Genomic DNA, 24,950 nt, shown 5'->3' with positions numbered 1-24,950 from the left:
GGAAGAAAGCCCAGTAACTGGAACAATAGGAGATACCCTCTGCCATGCACTTCAAAGTGGTTTACGAATATAAATGTAGACGTCACTGGTAGGCTTATTATGTTATGTATCGAGTGGCAGTTGTGGAGTGTTGCCTTCTGAAAGTAAACATTTGCCAGCCATTCAGACACTCCATAATTTTACAATTTGTATTATATCATGAAACACAAACTCTTAATGTAGTATGAACATCTTTGCAAAGAATATATGGAGAGTTCAAAAAGTCAGTGTGCAGTGCTCTATGATTGTTAACCGCATGTGCCGTATGCTGCAGTGGATATACCAAAATGAAACTCAGTAAAATACAAGTTATTAATTTATTGAATATTCATTTTTACTTACAGATTTTCACATTAAATGTTGAAAATGTCCCCCCCCCCCCCCCCCCCTGTTGTTGAATACACAATTCAATTCGTCTAATCATGTTTCCAAACACAAGCTGTAACATTCCTTCTGTAACAGAAGCAGTGAAAGTGGATATTGAAGTTTTCAATTCATCGAGGGATTCTGAACGGTTTTTATAGACAGTTAATTTCGCTGCACCCCAGAAGAAAAAGGCAGGTGGTGTTAGGTCAGGCAATCATGGAGGCCAAAGTCCCTGTGAAATTATGCGATCACAAAAAACATCAGCAAGCAGTGACATTGAAATGTGAGCTGTATGTGCTGTTGCACCATCTTGCTGACAATAATCACTCATTATTTCGTGTAACACAAGTTCTCCTATGAATGGGTACAGAATATCACTGCAGTATTGTTGTGCATTTATTGTTTCATTGAAAAATATGGGACCCACAATCTGACATCTAGAAATTGCAATCCAAACTCCTGTTTTCACAGAATGAAGTGGTTCCTCACGAATACACAATGGATTTACAGTACTCCACAGTACTACGAGAATTTTTCAGGTTCATGTACCCGGATAAATGAAACTACTAGTCATCAGTGGAAAAACATTTCATTAAGAATTTCCCTTCCATTTTGTTGAATGAAATTTCTAAACAATTGACAATAATGCAGTCTCTTGCCATGATCAGTATTTTTCAGTTCCTGCACGACTGTCACTTTTTATAGGAAAAGTTCTAATTTTTTCCCTACAGCTGTGTGGGCCGTTCCGACACTAACATCAATTTCCTGGGTCAGTTTCCTTACTGACTTGTTCAGATTCGTGGACATTTTATCAAAAATATTGAGTAGTTTATCCTCAGATAAAACGATAGGGCGACCACTTCTCGGTGCGTCTGTCACTGAACCCGTAATTTGAAATTTGTTAATCAAATCTTACACAGTATCGCGATGTGAGAGTATTGTTTCTGGGAACACTGAATTAAATGTTTGAGGAACTGAAACTGTGTATTTACCTCCAGCTTTGAACACTTGTTCAACTAAAAGCTCATGTTCTTCAATAGTTAGCATTTTAACAGTGACAAAAATGAAACAAACTAAGGAAGTAAACTTAAATATTCACGTCAACATGTAATGACACACACCAACGATACTACTGATGCAGGCAGAGATAAATGAAACAGTGGAATGTTGAGAGAGTCTACTTGAAGGGAAGTAACCCAGGCAGGCAAACAATCATATAGCACGCGCGGCTAACAATCATATGGCACGCGCGGCTAACAATCATATGGCACTGCGGAGAAACATTTTGAACACCACATACAGCAGTGCATGGTGGAGGGACCTTGTAGCACTGTTAGTCATTCCCTTTCCTCTTCCACTTGCAAATAGAGCAAGAGAAAAATGATCAGCCATATGCCTCCATATGAGATCGAGTCTCAGTCTGGCACACAGTTTTAATCTGCCAGGAAGTTTCATTTCCGTAATACTTGAGTGCTGAAATTGATCATCTTATTTTGTCTCTGTGATCCCTGTGAGATATTTATATTGGTGGCAGTATAACTGTTCTGCAGTCAGTTGCAAATGACAGCTCTCTAAATAGTGTTTCTTGAAAGAATGTAATGTTCTCTCCTGGGATTCCCATTTCATTTTTCAGAGCATTTCCGTACTGATATTTTCACTCTGCAGCAAAGTGTGTGCTGATATGAAACTTCCTGGCAGATTAAAACCGTGTGCCGGATCGAGACAAACTCCGGACTTTTGCCTTTCACGGCAAATGCTCTACCATCTGATCTACCCAAGCACGACTCACACCCCATCCTCACAGCTTTACTTCTGCCAGTATCTCGTCTCCTACCTTCCAAACTTCACAGAAGCTCTCCTGCGAACCTTGCAGAACTAGCACTCCTGGAAGAAAGGATATTGCGGAGACATATGTATCCTTTCTTCCAAGAGTGCTAGTTCTGCAAGGTTTGCAGGAGAGCTTCTGTGAAGTTTGGAAGGTAGGAGATGAGATACTGGCAGAAGTAAAGCTGTGAGGACAAGATGTGAGTCGTGCTTGGGTAGCTCAGATGGTAGAGCACTTGCCTGCAAAAGGCAAAGGTACCATGTTTGAGTCTCCGTCTGGCACACAGTTTTAATCTGCCAGGAAGTTTCATTTCTGTAATACTTGTGTGCTGAAATCGATCCTCCCAGTACCAAACCTATTCTCATATCTCTGAATGCCTTTCATGACTTCCTTTAATCCAACCTGATGGGAAGCCCAAACATGGAGCAGTACTCAAGAATGGGTTATGGATTGGATTGTTTTGGGGGGAGGGGACCAGACAGTGAAGTCATCGGTCTCATCGGATTAAGGAAGGGCGGGGAAGGAAGTCAGCCGTGCCCTTTCAAAGGAACCATCCCGGCATTTGCCTGGAGCGATTTAGGGAAATCACGGAAAACCTAAATCAGGATGGCCGGACGTGGGATTGAACAGTCATCGTCCCGAATGCGAGTCCAGTGTAGAATGGGAAATGCAAAGATTTTATACACAGTCTCCTTTATAGATGAGCTTCACTTTCCTAAGATTCTCCCAATATTTCAATCACCTTCCCTGTTACTGTTCTTTGTGCTTGTTCCATCTCATATAGCTTTGAAACATTTCTCCTAGATATTTAATTGATGTGGCCATGCGAAGCATCACACCACTAATATTATATTCGAATATTAGAGAATTGTTTTTCCTTATCTGTAACAACTAACACTTCTCCATTCATCACACGAAATAGAATTTCTGTCTAAGTCATGCTGCAGCCTCATAAAGTTACGCAACGATGATGATGTACTGTACAGGTAAGTGTCATCAGCAAATAGTTGCCCACCACAACCCTATCTGTCATATTGTTTATAGAGAACAATATCAGTCCTGCTACACTTCCCTAGGGTAATTGCCATCCAGGGCAACATACTGGGTTGTATTAATTAAGAAGTCTTCGAACCATCACATATCTGAGAACCTATACCATTTGCTCAGACCTTCGTTAACATCCTGCAGTGTCAAATGCTTTCCAGAAATCTACAGATATGAACTACCAGCTGACAGAAGCTTTTCTGTCTAAAGGAAGTTTACGAGGATTGGAACTTTAATAGTGGTAACTATTTATTTACAGCTTTTACAAAATAGGTACATGTTCAAAGTTTTACTGACCTTGAAAGTGGTCACCAGCATTGTGTAGAACCCGTTGCCAGCAATGTGGAAGTCTTATGATACTCTTAGCAGGGCCAGTTGTGTTGACAGAATGAGCGGTGCTGTCTATGGCCCAACAAATTATAGCAATTCTGGAGCGAATGCCGAGAAGTGTTTCCCTCAGTTTAGAAATCGAGTTGAACTCACGAGGGCTTAAGTCAGGGGAGTGCAGTAGGTGGTATAGCACTTAGCAGCCCCATCAGTCAAACAAATCAGTAACAGCTTGCACTGTACGTGCTTGAGCATTGTCCTGCAAAACGATGGTCAGGTCCTGCAGAAAGTGTCATCACTTCCATCTCTAAGCTGGTTATAGGTTGTGTTCCAAAAATGAACAGCATAGAGACAGAATTGATGACACTTTCTGCAGGACCTGAACATCATTTTGCAAGACAACGTTCAAGCATGTCCAGGGCAAGCTGTTACTGATTTGTTTGACTGTTTTGACTGTTGGGGCTGCTAAGTGCTATACCACCTATTGCACTCCCCTGACTTAAGCCCTCATGAGTTCAACTCGATTTCTAAACTGAAGGAAACACTTCATGGTATTCACTTCAGAACTGCTACAAATTCGTCGAGCAATAGACTGCACCGCTCGAACTGTCAACACAACTAGCACTGCTAAGAGTATCCTACGACTTCCACATCGCTGGCAACGGGATATAAACAATGCTGGTGACTACTTTGAAGGTCAGTAAAACTTTGAAACATGATCTATTTTGTACGAGCTGTAAATAAATAGTTGCCACTATTAAAGTTCTAACCCTCGTATTATTTTCTAACTTGGAATATTGTCAAGAATTCTGCAGTAAACTGATGGCAAGGATACTTGCTTGCCTGTAATTCTGCAGGTCCATTCACATTTGCGCTTCTTATGCACAAGATTCACCTGCACTTTTTTCTAGTTGTTTGGAACTTGGTGCTGGGTGTAAGATTTGTGATAAATGCAAACTACATAAGGAACCAATGCTGAAGAGTACTCTGTAAAACCAAATTGGGATTCTGTCCAGACATGGCAACTTACTTGTTTTCGACTCCTTCAGCTGCTTCTCAACTCCAGGGATACCTTTTTCTATGCCTTCCCCTCCATAATGGAGTCTGTGCAATGGTCAAACAATGGAATGCCTGTATGATTCTCCTGTGTCGATTATTCAAACGTGAAATTTAAAATGCCAGCCTTTTTTTCTGCTGTCTTCTACTGCCACACCAAACTGGTCAACAAGTGACTGAACAGAAGCCTTTGTTTGATCCACTTAGTGAATTTACGTAGAATCAGAATTTTCTCAGCAAGATCTTTTGTCATAACTTTTGCTGTTGTTGTTGTTGATTCAACATTAACTTTGTCAGGGGTTGCTGGGACTTCCAACATCGCGAATCCACATGTACTGTTTCTCACGGCCGAATCAGTCATTATGCATAGCAGCTCAAATGATGTCTATATAATTTGAGAGGAAGCCTGTGAATTAAGTTCACTGGAAGCACAGCTTATGGGGGGAAGGGGCAGCTACACTTTAAAACAGTTACATTAAGGAAATTTATATGTTAAAACGGACTGTCAGCACTCTTAGTGATTGTGCCTGCATACGTGTAACTGTACTATAACTTAGTAGAGTCTTAAATATTGTGGCGTACAAGGAAAAATGAATAATCTATAGCAACCTGGAAGCAGTGATTTTTTTATCTGGAAGAGGCACTACTGTCTTCACATCAAGATTCCAAACCTACTAAACTGCATTAATATCACAAAATATAATTCTAATACTGAGGTTACCACAACAACTTTGGTAAAAATGAACAGAAGTTAAGAGCTCAAAATTAATATTTTTAGATAGGAAATCAAAGGCTAAACGTGTGTAGTTCAAGGCGCAACACAACTAAAAATGTTCTCTGTAAAAGGTGAGGGTTCTAGAATTTCCTGGCCACAAGTTTCATTCAATGGTTCATTCCACTGCAAAGAAGAGTCATTCTAAAATGTAAAACACAAAGAAAATGTTACCAATAAGAGTGAGTGTTAACACCAGCAGCTGAGTAATATGGACATTCAAAGTTGCAGACGCGGATGTCGTTATAGTTAAGTATACACCATACACTACTATTTGAAATCTATGTGACTAGAGTAATTTGAAGGGTATCTATTACTGGAAATTCTTTCCCATTATCTAAAATCATTCACCTCTAATTCTGGTGTGCGTGAACAGTTTACCATCCAGTACTCCGGCCATATTCCACTGGAATCATCGGTGGATCCACCACAGTCTGAAGTTACTACCGATTTAATTAAAAAAAAAAAAAAAAAAAAAAAAAAAAAAAAAAAAAAAAAAAAAATCTTCTAATTAGAATGATATCTGCTTGAAAACTTCTCTGGACTTACTTTTTTTTTTTTTTTTTTTTGAATGACTGACACTCTGCATGTAATAAGAGATACAGGAATTTTATTTCCTCTTTCATGATATTCATCATGGTGTTACACTGCTAGATGTTTCCAGCCTCTGCTGTGCTCTCTCGACAGTATTATGTTAATATCATTCTATCATCTCTCTTATTTGTATTCAGTAGGTTTGAACATAGTTGCCCTATATCAGAAATATAACTTTCTACACACAAAACTGATAAACTTTTGTAAATGAAAGAGCAACAACTCACATTTCAGCATATGATGTTTCATCCATTCTGAACCATCTGACATCGGTCATAGGATAGCCACAGAAAATGCATGATACATTCCCTGAACTAGTCACATTAATACGTCCTGATCCTCCAGGAAAAACTACAACGGGCACTGTAATCATAAAAGAAAAAGAATTAGTAAGGAACAATACCATCACCTACAAAACTGCAGCAAATGTTGAGTATTCACAGTAAACATGACACAGAAATAACACAAATGAATTTTTGCCCCAGTTCAGGTCTCAGTGATGTCTTTCATTTCTTTTCAGTTTGCTGGTAACTGAAAGACTCGGGTGTAAAACATGGTAAGTGACATTTTACTGTTTTTAAGTTATTAAATAGAAAGTTTTGTAATAAAAAACCATACACCATGAAGGAATTTTCCAAATGAGACAGAAATTGGTAGATGTGATGTATATGTACAGAACAACAAGTAATTACAATTTCAGAAGAATTGGATGACTTGTGCAAGAGAAAGAGTTCACAAATTCAGCAAGTCCGTAAGTAACAATTTGGTCCCTTATGCAAGCACTTATTCAGCTTGGCATTGATTGACACAGCTGCTGGATATCCTCCTGATGGATATCGTACCAAATGCTGTCCAATTGGCACATAAGATGACCGAAATCCCAAGCCAGTTGGAGGACCCTACTTATAATACTCCAAATATTCTCAATTAAGTTAGAGATCCAGTGACCTTGCTGGTCAAAGTAGGATTTGCCAAGCATGAAGACAAGCAGTAGAAACTCTTGCTGTGTGCAGGCGGGCATCATCTTCGTGAAATGTGAGCCCAGGATGGCTTTCCATGAAGAGTAACAAAACGAGGCATAGAATATCATCGAGATACCACTGTTTTGTAAGAGTGCCCTGGATGACAACCAAAGGGGTCCTGCTATAAAAAGAAATACCACCCCCACACTATCACTCCTGGGTGTTGAGATATATTGTAGGTGACAGTCAGGTTATCACACAACTCTCTGGGGTGTCTCCAGACATGTCTTTGGTCTGTAATTTCATTGACTGGGTACAATCGTGTTCAATGATGAATCCCACTTTGAACTGATCCATGACAGGCAGTGAAGACAAGTCTGGAGATGCCCCAGCCAGTGATGGTCCAGCAAGCTCACTGGATCTTATCCCAACGGAGAACGTTTGGAGCATTATGGGCACAGCCCTCCAACCAGCTCGGGATTTTTATGATCTAACACACCAACTGGACAAAATTTGGCACGATATCCTCAAGAGGACTTCAACAGCTCTATCAATCAATGCCACGATGAATAACTGCTTGCATATGGGCCATGAGTTGACCAATGTATTATTGACTTGCTCAATTTGTGAACCACCTTCTCTTGAATAAACTGTCCAATTTTTCTGAAATTGTAATTATTTGTTCTTCTGTACATGTACATCACATCTACTGATCTCCATCTTACTCGGGTAATTCCTTCATGGTCTCTTTTTTTCCTATGAGTGTATAATTATACATTTACAATGTCCCATTAGTCTTTGTATTTTTTATTAAATATTTGTGAACATTACAGAACGCACTGGTAAGGTTACAAAACGAATTTTTTAACTAGACAATGACATATGCACTATCAGACGAAAGGTTTTGGGGTTGCCCAATAGATTTAAAATACTGCACTGAGCTGCAGTGTGGGATTTCTGAGGAATGCAGAGGTGTCTGGAAGCTGGTGCAAACTTTGCATCAAGAAATCACTATGGCCCATCCTCACAGTGACAAAGACTTTGCACATAATATATTTTTAAAAAGTTGGTATCCAATATGTTCTTTTAGTAGCCACAGTGGTGATGCCATCAAAGCAGCCCTTGGTAGCCTTTAAAACACACAACATTGTCTCACAACCATGTCCTTTTTTTTCTTTGGGCAATGACAATACTATCTTGCTAATTTTGAAAATGTCCGAAACTGGCAATTTTTTCTCTGTATGGCACCATGTATCAAACCATCAAGCTGTATAGAATATTTTTAGGTGAAATATTCTGCTGAATCTGCAATTTTTACACAGTGTTTCTCTTCACAAATTTGAGCTTCACTCATTTTCTAAGGTTGACCTCACAGTTTCACTTTTAATAATATGAACTTTCAGTAGCCAACCATCCATAAATGTTCCATCATTTGCCTACTGCTTACTGCATGTGTAAAATATTCTCTCTCAAATCAACACAAAAAACAGTGGCCCATGCTCTGCTCACTTCTCATCATATTGTAACATCGTGAGAAACTTGTTGTGTGTGTGTGGTGGTGGTGGTGGTGGTGGGGGGGGGGGGGGGGGGGGGGGGGGTAGAATTGGTAGAAGGCAGCCAAGGCTTGACCACAGTAAACACATTCAAATGGACAGAGGTTGCAGTGCAGTACCTATGAGTTTATGAAGAGGATTACACAAAATAGACAGAGACAGAGAGCTACATTCAATGAGTCTTAGGACTTGAGATGACGACGACGATGATGATGACGACTACAACAACGATGACAAAATGAATAAAATATTCTCGGGTTTCAATCTGCATCAAATGGTTAACTGTCCACGAGCATTCGGCAGAGATCTCCTCTGCCTTTGTCAAGTGGTTGACAGTCATCTGAATTCCACTGCTGTGCTTATATAGCCGCGTCAGCGCCAGTGACATCACTGAGCCAATTCCCACCCCATATATGGCAATATATGGCCGGTTTCAAATTCCCAATCATAGGATCCCAAGCCTTGCTCAGCTGCAAACCACTGTCTTTATTAAGGGTGTTGTCCGATATTTTGATCTCTATTGCTTCATGTATTATGATATACCAGAAGCTGTTGGCCCATTTAATAATAGAAGGATCATCAAATGCAATTCAGTGTTGTTTTCCAGTGCATACTACCCTACAGCTGAATTTTCAGGATAGCGTAGGTGGAAATACCTTTCACATTCTATGTGATGCTGTTCAATAGTGGGGACTGTCATATCAACATAAAACTGCCCACAACCACACATTATTTTCTGTATTCTATGTGTTATGAGCCCTACATCACCTTCACAGGCTTCATTAGTTGCCAGACGTTTGCTGGGGGCCTGAAGACTGTATTTATTTTCTTTCTTCAGGAGCTGGCTAATCTCCCCTGTTACTGAGCCACAAAACAGCAAAAATGCCATCTTCTTTGTGTCTCCTTCAGTGGTCTTCTGCTTTTGCAGCTTAAATGAAACAGCTTCAAAATGTTTCTGTTGTTGTAACTGTTCCGTGAAAACTTTACATAAGTGGCTCAGTTCCCTCAACAGGCTTTCTGCATCTGAGGTAATTTCAGCTTGATGTACCAAGGTCCTCAGAACAAACCATTTCTGTGCTGATTGGTGGTAGAGGAGGCATGCAGATACTGATCCATGCGAGTGGGCTTGCTGTTAACACTGTGACCGAGGTCCCCATTTGGTTTTTGGCAGAGAAGAATGTCCAAGAACTGCAAGGAACTGTCATTCTCTACTTCCGTTCTGAACTTTATGTGGCTATGGATGATGCTGATGTGTTCCAGGAACTCTGATCTTTTCATGTCAATGAGGCCACATGACAAAGCTATAGTTGGTGTAGCGATAAAAACAACTAAGCTTTGCAGGAGCCATGTTCTTGATGATGTCCTCAAAATGCTCACCATTAATAGATTTGCTACAATTGGAGCCAATGGCCCACCCATCGCATTTGGCCAGTCTCCTGTCGATGCAAGCTGGATATTGTGCGCACCTTGTACAGAATATGGCGAATTTCATCAATCAAATTAAACATCTATGCCTTGGTAAAGGGGATATTTTGGTTAGTTTTGATGTAGTTCCCTAATTCACATGTGTGCCCATCACAGACTCTATAAAACGTCTGACCAACCTCTTTGATGACACCATTGAGGATATTTTAAACATACACTGACATCATCACGTTTTTTAAATGGTGGAGAGTATTTCAACCTGACAGACAGCTTTGTGATAGGGGACTCATTAGCTCCACTTGTCGTGAACATCTTTGTGGAGCATTTTGAGGACATTGCCTTGGACACAGCTCCTGCAAAGCCTAGTTATTATTATTATTATTATTATTATTATTATTATTATTATTATTATTATTATTATTATTATTATTATTATTATTTCTTTACTTTCTCAGATGTTAAGTCTGGTTAAAAATGGAAAGTGATGAGGACCTTGATCAAGCGTGACTTCCTTTTAACTGTATGGTATATGTTACATTGCATTTAGGAACTTTCGGGTAATTGAACATGTATCAATAATTACAGATTTCTGCAGTTGTATATGTAAGTTTGGATGTAGCTATATTGCATTGATGTACTGGTGGATATTATGTGGTATGACTCCTGTAGTTGATAGTATAATTGGTATAATGTCAACTTTACCCTGATGCCACATGTCCTTGACTTCCTCAGCCAGCTGAATGTATTTTTAAATTTTTTTTCTCCTGTTTTCTTCTGTATATTTGTTGTATTGGGTATGGATATTTTGATTAGTTGTGTTAATTTCGTCTTTTTATTGGTGAGTATGATGTCAGGTTTGTTATGTGGTGGTGTTTTATCTGTTATAATGGTTCTGTTCCAGTATAATTTGTATTCGTCATTCTCCAGTACATTTTGTGGTGCATACTTGTATGTGGGAACATGTTGTTTTATTAGTTTATGTTGTATGGCAAGTTGTTGATGTATTATTTTTGCTACATTGTCATGTCTTCTGGGGTATTCTGTATTTGCTAGTATTGTACATCCGCTTGTTATGTGATCTATTGTTTCTATTTGTTGTTTGCAAAGTCTGCATTTATCTGTTGTGGTATTGGGATCTTTCATAATATGCTTGCTGTAATATCTGGTGTTTATTGTTTGATCCTGTATTGCAATCATGAATCCTTCCGTCTCACTGTATATATTACCTTTTCTTAGCCATGTGTTGGATGCGTCTTGATCGATGTGTGGCTGTGTTAGATGATACAGGTGCTTGCCATGTAGTGTTTTCTTTTTCCAATTTACTTTCTTCGTATCTGTTGATGTTATGTGATCTAAAGGGTCGTAGAAGTGATTATGAAACTGCAGAGGTGTAGCTGATGTATTTATATGAGTGATTGCTTTGTGTATTTTGATACTTTCTGCTCATTCTAGAAGGAATTTTCTTAAATTGTCTACCTGTCCATAATGTAGGTTTTTTTTTGTCGGTAAATCCCCTTCCTCCTTCCTTTCTGCTTAATGTAAATCTTTCTGTTGCTGAATGTATGTGATGTATTCTATATTTGTGGCATTGTGATCGTGTAAGTGTATTGAGTGCTTCTAGGTCTGTGTTACTCCATTTCACTACTCCAAATGAGTAGGTCAATATTGGTATAGCGTAAGTATTTATAGCTTTTGTCTTGTTTCTTGCTGTCAATTCTGTTTTCAGTATTTTTGTTAGTCTTTGTCTATATTTTTCTTTTAGTTCTTCTTAAATATTTGTATTATCTATTCCTATTTTTGGTCTGCATCCTAGACATTTATAGGCATCTGTTTTTTTCCATCGCTTCTATGCAGTCGCTGTGGTTATCAAATATGTAATCTTCTTGTTTAGTGTGTTTTCCCTTGACTATGCTATTTTTCTTACATTTGTCTGTTCCAAAGCCATATTTATATCATTGCTGAATACTTCTGTTATCTTTAGTAATTGGTTGAGTTGTTGATTTGTTGCTGCCAGTAGTTTTAGATCATCCATGTACAGCAAAGGTGTGATTTTGTGTTGGTATGTTCCAGTAATATTATATCCATAATTTGTATTATTTGGCATGTTGGATAGTGGGTTCAGTGCAAGGCAGAACCAGAAAGGACTTAATGGGTCTCCTTGGTATATTCCACACTTAATATGTACTGGCTGTGATGTGATATTATTTGAATTTGTTTGGATATTAAGTGTGGTTTTCCAATTTTTCATTACTATGTTTAGGAACTGTATCAATTTAGGATCTACTTTGTATATTTCCAATATTTGTAGTAACCATGAATGGGGTACACTATCAAAAGCTTTTTGGTAATCAATGTATGCGTAGTGTAGCGACCTTTGTTTAGTTTCAGCTTGATATGTCACTTCTGCATCTATTATCAGTTGCTCTTTACATCCTCGTGCTTCTTTGCAACAGCCTTTTTGTTCTTCATTTATAATTTTGTTCTGTGTTGTATGTGTCATTAATTTCTGTGTAATGACTGAAGTTAATATTTTGTATATTGTTGGTAGGCATGTTATGGAGCGATATTTAGCTGGGTTTGCTGTGTCTGCTTGATCTTCAGGGAATGTGTATGAGTCTGCAATGTAACTGTTAAATAATTTAGTTAGATGTGAATGTGTTGAGGTGAACTTCTTTAGCCAGAAATTTGCTATTTTATCTTTTCCAGGGGCTTTCCAATTGTGCAATTATTATTATTATTATTATTATTATTATTATTATTGTCGCTATGTCAACAATAACTTCATCATATGGTCTCTTGGACATGAAAAGCTCAAAGAGTTCCTGGAACACGAAAACATCTACAACCACATAAAGTTCATGACGTAAGAAGAGAAGGAGGGTTCCTTGCCATTCCTGGACATTCGTGTCTGCCAAAAACCCAATGGGTGTCTCGGTCACAGAATTTACCATAAGCCCATGCACACGGATCGGTATCTGCACGCCACCAACTACCACCACCCAGCACCAAACAGTCTGTTCCAAGGACCTTGGGACAGCTGAAACCATCTCAGATGCCGAAAACCTGCCAAGGGAACTGAGCCACTTAGGAAAACTTTACAACAACAGATAAACTTCACAAGTAGTTTCATCTAAACTGCAAAAGCAGGAGAAGACACAGGGAAGACTGGATTTTTATCGTTTTGTGTTCAATAGTTGGGAAGATTAGCCGGCTCCTGAAGAAACATAAAATTGACAGTCTTCAGCAAATATCCGGCAATTAATGAAACGTGAAGGTTGATGTAGGCCTCAGAACACTTGGAATATACAAAATACCATCTCAGCTGCAGAAAAGCTGTTGAGGGAACTGAGCCACTTGTGTAAAGTTTTCAAGGAAAACAGCTACAACAACAGACAAATTTTGTGAGCTGTTTCATCTAAGACCTCTGAGGAAGACACAAAGAAGACTGCATTTTTACTGTTATGTGGCTCAATAACAGGGAAGATTAGACAGCCCCTGAAGAAACAAATTCGATGCAGTCTTCAGGCCCCCAGTAAAGATCTGGCAACTATTGAAGCCTGCGAAAGTTGATGTAGGCCTCAGAACACATAGAATATACAAAATAATGTGTGGGTGTGGGTGGTTTTATGTTGGTCAGACTGTCCACACTATTGAACTGTATCGCACAGAACATGATAGGTGTTACCACCTATGCTACCCCGAAACATCAGCTTTAGCTGAGCATGCACTGGAAAACAGACACCGAATAGCATTTTACAATACTACTATTATTACATGGACCAATAGCTTCTGAAGTAGTGTAGTACATGAAGCAACATAAATTAAAACATTGGACAACAGTCTCAATAAACACGGTGGACTGCAGCTCAGTGTGGCCTTGCATCCTGTGATTGGGGAGCTGAAGCAGGCACAGCGGTCCTGCCACCAAAACATCACCTTATATGGAGTGGGACTAGGCCCCAGTGACATCACTGGCGGCAATGCAGCTATACAAGCACAGCAATGGCACTCAAATGACAGTCAACCAATTTCTGCCAAAAGCTTGTGGGCAGTTAACCACTTGACACAGCTTGGAACCCAAGAGTATTTTAGTAATGTATATCTCCGTGAAGCATGTATTTGTACAAAACAACAACAACAACAGCACTTGATGTTAATAATGTCAAGTTAATCATTTCAATTACGTTTTAAATAGTAACAACATATGATAAGTTATTGTGTCATGGCATCATTGGTGAGAGAGAAGTAATTAATTAGTCACCACTTACTTGTAACATTTAAATATATAGCTTGAGACACCTCATCTTCTCCTGCCGATGCAAAACATGTGTAGTTGCCGGCATCACTCATATTGACGCAAATTACTGTCAGTCTGGACTCATCTTCAACTCTATCAACAATATGTCTGAAAAACAAAGTGTATTTACAAACAACTTTAACTAATTTCAGAGCCATGAAAAAAATTATATGTGTAATTCAAAATTTATTCTTCTTCTATTCTTACTTCTCCTACAAATCATTGGTTACCAGCCCCCTTCTCTCCCTGATGAATGGAGAGAAAAGGCGAAAAATAAACACACCAGAAAAAAATTTCCATCCCCAGGAGATGGTGTGCTGACAATATGTAACCCTTACTTTTGCCTTTCTTCAGGTATGTCATATCTAGCTGAACCCACACATTGATCCCAGAATTAATTTTTCACTCTGCAGTGGAGTGTGCACTAATATGAAACTTGCTGGCAGATTAAAACCGTACACCGGACTAGGACTCAAACCCGGGACCTTTGCTTTTTGCAGACAAGTGCTCTCTTGGTACAGCACTTGCCTTTGAAAGACAAAGGTCCCGGGTACAAGTCCCAGTCTAGTGCACAGTTTTAATCTTCCAGCAAGTTTCCAATTCACTGATGATTAGATCCTGTAAGGCTACCAAATTGAGGGGATGTTGATTGCTCTTTTACCCTGCAGTACCACTATGTCCCAGATATTTTCTATGGGATTAAGATTGGACAATTTAAAAAGACAATCAACATGCAACAGGGTGCCTGTGTATTCATCAAACCAATAATGTATGTGTGTAGCCCTGTGGACGTGGTTGTTATCTTGGAAGACTAGAGAGCACAGAATGTACTAACCACGAAGACTTATAAGAAAGGGCATCACTTAGTCACTAAGTGCTGAAATAAACGTCCTAGTTCATCTTCGTGATAATCTCAATGAGTAGGTCCACATCATGATAAGCAAAACACAGCCAAACCATCACCAAACCACCTCCAACGAACTACACCTTCAAAACACTCCAGATTAGATAGATCTTTGTTTAATTAATGCGCAGGACACCTCACATCATTTCAAAAGAGAAAACTACAGCTCCTTTGACCATACTGTATATCTCCAGTCAACTACTGTCAAGTTTCTAGGCTGTTTAGCCCACTGAGGATGTGCATTTTTATGTTCCAATGCAAGCAACGGCCTTTCCCAAGTTACCCCAACTTCAATTGCCCACTGCACTCATTTCACTTCAAAATTTTAGTTCAGAAATTGGTTAGCATGGACACTCACTCACTGACAGCAGCATTTCCTGTTGGACTTGTCACTGACCTTCGGTCTCTGTCGTTTACAGATTATTTGCTCTCTCTCTCTCTCTCTCTCTCTCTCTCTCTCTCTCTCTCTCTCTTTTTGTAACCACATTCTTACACAGTTACCTGATGTGAATAGTAGACCATTCCTTGTATGCACTTTGGACAATCTGTGTTAATTCACCACAAATAAGGCAACTTTATTCATGGTGAAGTCCTGGGAATGGGCATATATGATAGCTCCTTTCTGCCATTCTGTCATGCATCCATTTTGACCCAGCTTACTGTACCTCCCTACATACACTCCATATCCCCTGCTCGTCCAATTTGGTATGGGTCCCACACACTTGAACAATGTTCTAGTATGGGTCACACAAGTGATTTGTAAACAATCTCTTTCCTAGATGGATAGCATTTCCATAGCATTCTACAAAAAACTGAGGTCTGCTACCTGCTTTACCCACGACTGAGCCTATGCGATTGTTCCACTTCATGTCCCTACTAAGTGTTACACCCAAGTATTTGTACGAGTTTACAAAATTCCAAATGTGAGGCACCAATATTATATTCATAGAATGGGTCAACATGGATACACGACAGAATGGCAGAAAGGAGCCATCATATTTGCCAATTTCTAAGGACTACACCATGAATAAAGTTGCCTTATTTGTGGTGAATTAACACAGATTGTCCAAAAATTTTGCATTTTTGAACACTGAAAGCGAGTTGCAGATCATTTCACCACGTTGAACTCTTACCAAGGTCAAACTGAATATCTGTACAGCTTTGTTACGGCTGTGCTTCATCATAGATAACCGCATCATCTGTAAAAAGTTTGAGATTACTGTTAATATTGTCTCCAAGATCATTACTATACAACATGCACAGCAAAGGTCTCAACACCCTTCCCTGGGGTACACTCAAAGTTACTTCTACGTTTGTCGATGACACTCCATCCAGGGCAACATGCTGCATCCTCCCAACCAATAAATTCTCAATCCAGTCACATATTGTCTGATACCTCATCTGATAACTATCAGTCAATAATTTTATATCTATATTTCCAATTAATACAGACTGTACTTCATTTGTACAGGACAGCTCTAACTTTCATATACGCTCTGTTTCCTCATTTCCTGACTTTCCTTTTCTCAATATATTCCTTTTCTGCCTTACGTTTTTTATTTATTCTGTTACCCATCAGTCTCTTGGTTATATTTGTTTCTCCTCTATCATCTCATTGGTGCATACAATAGTATCTATCTATATTTCATTCCAAGTAACATGCTGATCATTATCAGCTATGATTTTATTCAATTTCTCCATAAAAGACTCAGTTTTTTTTGTGATTCTTCTTTGAAACACTTCTTTTTTGTGATTCTTTTTATTTGTATCAGCCTGACATTACACTTCATGAAACATGGATTAAAATAATGCAACATTTTAGTGGCACTTAACATCACAGACAAACATAATCTTGCATGTTATTGGCACGATAATGGACAACTAACATTATCACTGTAACTCGAGCTATTATTTGTGATCCATTCACACCACAACAGAGTATGTATTGTATACTCACACAAATCAAGAGAAAGCACAGAATAAGTGTGTTCTGAAGTTCATTTCAACTAAACTAGATGTTTTAAGCTTTGTTTCAGTCTAATAAGTTACTTAATGTATGGCACATAAAACAACTATGAAAAACTTACGAATGAAAACATAAGCACTTGACGATAAGATTTCTTTTTTCATAAGTTTGAAATTGTTCTACCAAGCATGGACTGGAGAACTCATCAAACTATAAAAATAGTTTTTCACATATACCTTTATGTTACTTTATTTCAGGACACAATTTATGACTTACCTATCATCTGAAATGCTGATGTTAACATCTTCAAATTCCCACCATACACTGCTGTTGGAGGGATGCACCTTGCATAAGAACGTCGCATTGTCACAAGCGCTAACCCGTTTGGAAGTTAATTGTATATCAGTAATTTCAACCTTCTTTAAATCTGCAACACACACAAACAAATTTCTTGTAACATAATTTATCAGTCATATTTGTAAAAACTGATCAGTTGTATGGAATACATATCATCACAGTATTACCATGTCCACACAACAAACACTGCGTAAATAATTATATTGCACTGAATATAATGACAAAGGCTTCAAGACCTCAAAACTTCACACAACAGGATTGTATACAGTGAACAAACAAAGGTATGCCATGCATGATTTCTATATTGTTAATGTTGACTCAGTACATAATTAAAGAAGAATCATACAAGGAAAGAGATGAAAGGCATACCTTAAGACACTGATAGTCAACCTTTTTTACCTACTGTCCACAGTTGTATGTGTTTTAGTAGTACAATTTTTTAACCACCTACCAGCTGCACAGTAATGGTAATTTAGAAAGTAAGGAAATGACTTTAATTTACAAAATTTATAAAGCAATCACAGCAAGCTAAAGCATATAATAATAATAACTTAACAAATACTTTATGTCAAAATTTCATGGAAACTTAGTGAAAATGTCTTAAATCCCAACCACCTGTCACCCATCATGAAAGCTTGAATGACCACTAGTGGGCGGTAGGGACCAGACTGACTACTACAGCCTTAAGAAGTATCAAGCATTCAGGTACTAGGAACCAAAACATATTGGGTGCAATTCTACACTAAAAAGCAGTTACATGCACCATACAAGGAGTAACATGATGTTTAACTGTCTCTAGAATGCAACATGGAGGTAAAGATAGTTAAATATTCTAAAGAGAATTGAAGCTGAAATAATCTCAAAACTGATACCAGCACGTTAGATTGGAAAACAGAAATTAGTATGGACAAAGAAAAGGAAAAACTAAGGGAAAGGAAAAACTAAGGGAAAGGAAAAACTAAGGGAAAGGAAAAACTAAGGGAAAGGAAAAACTAAGGGAAAGGAAAAACTAAGGGAAAGGAAAAACTAAGGGAAAGGAAAAACTAAGGGAAAGGAAAAACTAAGGGAAAGGAAAAACTAAGGGAAAGGAAAAACTAAGGGAAAGGAAAAACTAAGGGAAAGGAAAAACTAAGGGAAAGGAAGACTAGAAAGGCAAATGGCACTGAATTTTAGGTATTACATAGAAGATAACTTGTTAGAACTGTACTTTTGTATCACATTTTTGTTGCTAACTACAGAAATTTGCCAAAATACTAAAATAAACCCAGCTGATACAGCCCCAGACTTACAATTGACAGCACAAAAAGTGCAGCATAAAATCGCAGTCAGAGTTGAAGTATGGTAAATCACTGATAGGAATAAAATGCAACATGGTATTTTTCAGGATTATGCTGAAATCATGCAGAAGTGGAATTATTACTTGAAATATTATGCACAACTTCTGTCTGAATTCTATACATATTCCAGAAGATGATGATAAAATACGCTGCAGAGGCTTATGTGAAGCCTTAACTGGCAAAGTTTTGCTGTTAATCACTACATGTGAGTAGTCAACTTAGTAGGCTTTCTACAAAAATAGGCAGTAGTTTGATTCCATGTTTAGAGGCACTTTTTTCTATTTTATGGTGGTGGTGGTTAGTGTTTAATGTCCCGTCGACAATGAGGTCATTAGAGACGGAGCGCAAGCTCGGGTTAGGGAAGGATTGGGAAGGAAATCAGCCGTGCCCTTTCAAAGGAACCATCCCGGCATTTGCCTGAAACGATTTAGGGAAATCACGGAAAACCTAAATCAGGATGGTTGGAGACGGGATTGAACCGTCGTCCTCCCGAACGCGAGTCCAGTGTGCTAACCACTGCGCCACCTCGCTCGGTCTTCTATTTTATGTTTTCCTTCCTTGTTCTATGAGAGACATACTACATAGAAAACATCCCTCTTTTCCGATGGTAAGCAGTTAGGTTTCCATAATAGACGTCATAGGTTTTAGGCTTCAGGTCAATGAAGATCATCTGCAGTGGCAACATCTGCTGTTAGTCCACCCATACAAGAAGAGATTGCTCTGACTTCTGCAGATGACGATGATGAATAATAATAATAATAATAATAATAATAATAATAAAACTTCATTCTTTTAATAGTGTTCAAGTCAATAGGCCTTACTTTTAGAGAAAAAAAAAAAAAAAAAAAAAAAAAAAAAAAAAAAAAAAACACCAGATCAATGTAATGCATATTGTTTCATATTAACATTAGAAAAAAGTCTCTTTCTAAACTTTGTCTTGGCAATATGACAAGTGAAAAACTCAACACGCACAAATCTTCTGCACTGTGAATAAAAGTACATTTTGGCTCATACAATATATATGAAAAAATTAACCTCCTTAACGACAAGCTGCAGTTGCGAAACAAAAACTTTTTTGAAGGTTTTCAATCGTTATTCCATCTGCCATAACTTTAGGGAGTCATCATTGTACCCTTGCCAATATGGTTTTAGCACTCTCATTTGCTGAATACATGGGATTATCTAGTATTTCAAACCCGTAGTTATCCTCATACGGTCAAGTTCGATGATTAGCCCGAATATGCTAAGTTGGCTTAAAATAGTTAACGCATTGCTCCCTTCACTTTTGACATCCAACAAATTATTACACATGTTAAGACAGTTGATATATCTTTGTTCCTTACAGGATGACATATACGTCAATTCGTTAGCCGCAACTGGTTATTCATAAAATTTGAAGTTTAGGAGTACATGTTGGTACCAGTGTTAACAAGTATGCATGACACACTATTGTGCACGCGCTCTCGAGGCTATAGCCAGTTCCAGTACAACATCTGTTGCTGCTGTACTGCGGTCGCGAAGTGGGGCCGAGGCTGCTTCCCGGCTAAGTTACTGAAATATGACGATGTATTACCATATTATAGTTTTTAGTTTTTGACATTGTCCATATGGACAAATTGCAGTTCCTTTTATTTTGAAGAGGGTTAGGTTATCCCATCTGAAACCTAGGTAAATCTAGGTGAACATTGCAACTGAGGCTGTTGTTAATTTAAAATTAATATTAATACAGTTGGTGACAGGGCCGCGAAATGTTGAAAATATTAAAATTCCCACCTTTCGACTAATTTGGTGATTTTATGTAGAAGCAGAATTTTCTTGAGTTCTTAGTAAAATCTTTCGCTAATGTATTGTGGTGGAAGTTACTATATGCTCTGCATATCATCTTTTTATGCACTGAAGAGCCAAAGAAACTGGTACACCTGCCTAATATTGTTTAGGGCACCCGCAAGCACGCAGAAGTGCCGCAACACGACGTGGCATGGACGTGACTAATGCTTGAAGTAGTGCTGGAGCAAATTTATATTGTGAATCATGCAAGGGTTGTCCATAAATACATAACAGTAAGAGGAGGCAGAGATCTCTTCTAAACAGCATGTTGAAAGGCATCCCAGATATGCTCAATAATGTTCATGTCTGGGGAGTTTGGTGGCCAACAGAAGAGTGTTCCTGGAGCCACTCTGTAACAATTCTGGACATGTGGGGTGCTGCATCATCTTGCTGAAATTGCCAAAGTATGTCGAAATGCACAATGGCTACATGTAATCAGACAGGATGCTTACATACGTTTCACCTGTCAATCATATCTAGACATATCAGGAGTCCCATATCACTCCAACTGCACACGCCCGCACCATTACAGAGCCGCCACCAGCTTGAACAGTCCCCTGCTGACGTGCAGGGTCCATGGATTCATGAGGTTGTCTCCACACCCATACACGTCCATCCACTTGATACAATTTGACACGAGACTCCATCAACCAGGCAACATGTTTGTCATCAACAGTCCAAGGTCGGTGTCGACGGGCCCAGGCGAGGCATAAAACTTTGTGTCAGGCAGTCTCAAGGATACACATGTGGGCCTTTGGATCCAAAAGCCCATATCGACGATGTTTCGTTGAATGATTCACATGCTGGCACTTGTTGATGGCCCAGCACTGAAATCTGTAGCAATTTGTGGAAGGGTTGCAGTTCTGTCGTGTTGAACGATTCTTTTCAGTCATTGTTGGTCCCATTCTTGCAGGATTTTTTCCGGCCGTAGCGATGTCGGGGATTTGATGTTTTACCAGATTCCTGATATCTGCAGTACACTCCTGAAATGGTCGTATGGAAAAATCCCTACTTTATCTCTACCTCAGAGATGCTGTGTCCCATCGCTTGTACACCGACTTGTGCAAACTCTCTTAAATCTCGATAACCTGCCATTGTAGCAGCAATAACCACTGTAACAACTGCACTAGACACTTGTTATCTTATATAGGTGTTGCCGTTTTTCTTCTTCTTTGCAGTATGAATAGTTTTTCTTCACCCCTCATCCCACTCCATGTAAACTAAAATTGATTATGATTCAGAGCACTGTGTGTGCACTGCGCTGTATTTTGTCTGTTTACATATCTCTGTATTTGAATATGCATGCCTACTGTACCAGTTTCTTCGGCACTTCCTGCATCCCCCCCCCCCCCCTCCCATTAAAAAAAATGATGGATTGATTTATGAACTTAAGTAAGCATTGTTGCTATGATGATACCGCAATCACTATTCTCTCTGTCTAAATTAACACTGTTGGTAAGGTCAGGACTATTAGTAGGTACCAAGTATGAAGTATTTCTATTACACGTCAGTTGTCAAAGTAGCTGCTGAAGACAGTTTTTGGACAATGTGCTCAGAATAACTTTACACGACAGTCTGTCCATACAATCTGCAATGAATCCATATACATCCCAGTTTAACTTGGTACGTTTAAGTTGCCTCCAACTAATACGGCACGATTGGTACTACTGTGCTCCTGAGTGGGTGGGCGATAAAAACATTCGATGATTAACTTGAATACACTTAGGCTGGTTACTCAAATCCAGATAACTTCTTAGTCAGACTCTATTTGGACCTTGACAGACAATATTTCTGTCAGTTGTGATGAACACTCCCCCTCCTATGGCATCTAAGCTGTCTTTATAGTATACTTTCCACTCCTCATTAAATATTTCAGAGCTTTCTACTTTCTTTTCTTGGTTCTGAGTACAATTTGAACGTGAGAAAGGCTGGTGAATTCAGGGACTTTGTACACAATCTGAATTCACACTCTGCTTATTGACTAGTGAATATTCATCAGAGGACCTCAAACTATTGCCCAGGCAAGTACTCTGTTAGCTGAGTAGCTGTCTCCTCTGTGTAGTGCACCCCTGACCTATCAACGCAAATCCTACAATGCCTCATCCCAAACGCAGGACAGAAATCTGCAACCAGGCCTATAACAAAATCAACAGAGCCTCTGGTTGCGATTGTTCACTCACGTCTAACCACAAGACTCTGATCAATTCTTCAAACTGCAAGATCTGCTCGCACCCTATGAGTGAGGCCAGCAGTCTTCACCACTTCTGCCAGCTGCACGTATGAAGTAAGGATGGCCTCAGAAACCAAGGGACAGACCTTACTGGTGCTGACCCAAGTCAAAACTTGAAGATGACTGCACCCTGCACCCACAGCCTCTTCCACATCTTGGATGAGCCCCTTGCTGGACAGAAGTACTGAGTGCACACTGAACTTCTTTCCAGCCATAGATGCTATTTCTTTAAGGGGTTCCATAATATGTCTAACATTGGTAGTCTCGATAATCAGTAGAACACCTCCTTCAATTTGCCTGCTCAGACCCTGCTGAAGGATTGGCCACTTGTCCAATCACAGGATGAATTGGTGAGGCCAGATGGCCAGCCCCACATTCTCTCCCCACCTCGAATAACGTCAAAACATTAAACCTGCCTCGCACTCTGCAGTGAGTGCAGTTCCCCTGCATTGGGCACACTTGACGGTGCCTCAGCAGCAGAATTTCTGGGCAAATCGAGTAAAACCTGACGTTTCCCATGCAGACAGCATCTCCTGAGTTCACATATGGCATACCCACTCCCTACCCATTCTACTGCTAAAATTCATATGGGAAAGAAATTCTGTCTTTTAGACAAGGATTTTCACTACCCTACACAAATGCAAGTAACTATAGAACACCAAGCTTGTCACTGACAATAGTCTCCTGCACGCTGGCAGAAAAGAAAATGCAAATAGGTTGGAAGATTAAATAAATAACTACACAGCGACGTTAACTCACTCTTATAATAAAAAAAAAGTGAATTCTTACAACAAAATAAACAGCACTACTAAAAGCAGAGAAATAAATATCTACTACTGTTCATTCCTAGTCAGAAGCATGTAGGAACACCACTGAACAAAAAATGTATAAAATCTATGTAAAAATTGTAAGCTGTTGCTGACGTCCTCTCTGCTCTAGTACTGGAGCTCTACTGAGGCTGCATGGTGGCCATTTCAATCTCCAGACGTACCACTAAGTCATTTTTCCATGGCAATGTTTCTGGTAGTTTGAGGCTGTTTGTGTCCCAGTAGACAAAGGATGGTTCACAGGATAAATGGCCAACTTGATGGGGCCTAGTACACTCATATTACGATTAATGTTCAGATTCCATAAGTGCGACCACTATATTCTGAGTAGTAATCTATTCTAGTAGCATCACCCTCCAATACACAAGTCAGCTATGATGCAGGAATGGTTTACAGAATTGAATGAGATTTCTTCTTGAGAGGCCTGTTTCTCCACAAGACCTCTGCCCCAATGAAATCGTATGGGCTGACATGAAATGGATCATTTGAGAAAACTGGCCACACCCCAAGCAAGGAACATATGACCTTTGCAATGTCAACCCTAGCAACCCATTTAAATCTTAAGGCCTGAGATGAAATAGAACATTCGAGAAAATTGGCCTAACCCCACTCAAAGAACCTGTATGACCTTTGGAACATCGCTCTAGTTACCTGAGATGAGGTGGTAGAAAATCAAAGGTAGGTTTATTTATTTATTTATTTATTTATTTATTGTTCCGTGGGACCACATTAAGGAGAAGTCTCCATGGTCATGGAACGAGTCAATACATGAAATTATAACACAATTGTAGAAACAGATATAATGAAATATAAGAAACATATTCAGTTGTAGATTGTACAAACAGATAAAATACAAACAGATAAAATGAAATATAAGAAACATATTCAGGCAACAAGTCGTTAGTTTAAATAAAGAGAATCAAGAATGTAACACTGGAATTTGCTTAATTTTTTAGCTCTTCCAGGAGCTCCTCGACAGAATAGAAGAAGTGAGCCATGAGGAAACTCTTCAGTTTAGACTTAAAAGCGTTTGGGCTACTGCTAAGATTTTTGAGTTCTTGTGGTAGCTTATTGAAAATGGATGCAGCAGAATACTGCACTCCTTTCTGCACAAGAGTCAAGGAAGTGCATTCCACGTGCAGATTTGATTTCTGCCTAGTATTAACTGAGTGAAAACTGCTGACTCTTGGGAATAAGCTAATATTGCTAACAACAAATGACATTAAAGAAAATATATACTGT

The 24,950-nt window shown here is 39.0% G+C and overlaps 1 protein-coding gene across 1 annotated transcript in view; it reads right to left on the bottom strand.

Annotated features, from left to right (window-relative positions):
• Positions 1–24,950, bottom strand: part of LOC126299594 (tyrosine-protein phosphatase 69D) — a 365,347-nt gene that overhangs the window by 304,558 nt on the left and 35,839 nt on the right. The window contains exons 2-4 of the mRNA XM_049991615.1: positions 17,407–17,557; positions 14,232–14,368; positions 6,251–6,386 (exon numbers count right to left, since the gene is read on the bottom strand). Of these exons, the coding sequence (XP_049847572.1) occupies positions 6,251–6,386; positions 14,232–14,368; positions 17,407–17,557 (424 nt within the window). The remainder of the gene's footprint in view (positions 1–6,250; positions 6,387–14,231; positions 14,369–17,406; positions 17,558–24,950) is intronic.

The sequence above is a fragment of the Schistocerca gregaria genome, chromosome X (genome assembly GCF_023897955.1).
Source record: "Schistocerca gregaria isolate iqSchGreg1 chromosome X, iqSchGreg1.2, whole genome shotgun sequence".
Lineage (NCBI taxonomy): Eukaryota > Metazoa > Arthropoda > Insecta > Orthoptera > Acrididae > Schistocerca > Schistocerca gregaria.
This window is presented reverse-complemented; position numbering and strand designations above follow the sequence as displayed.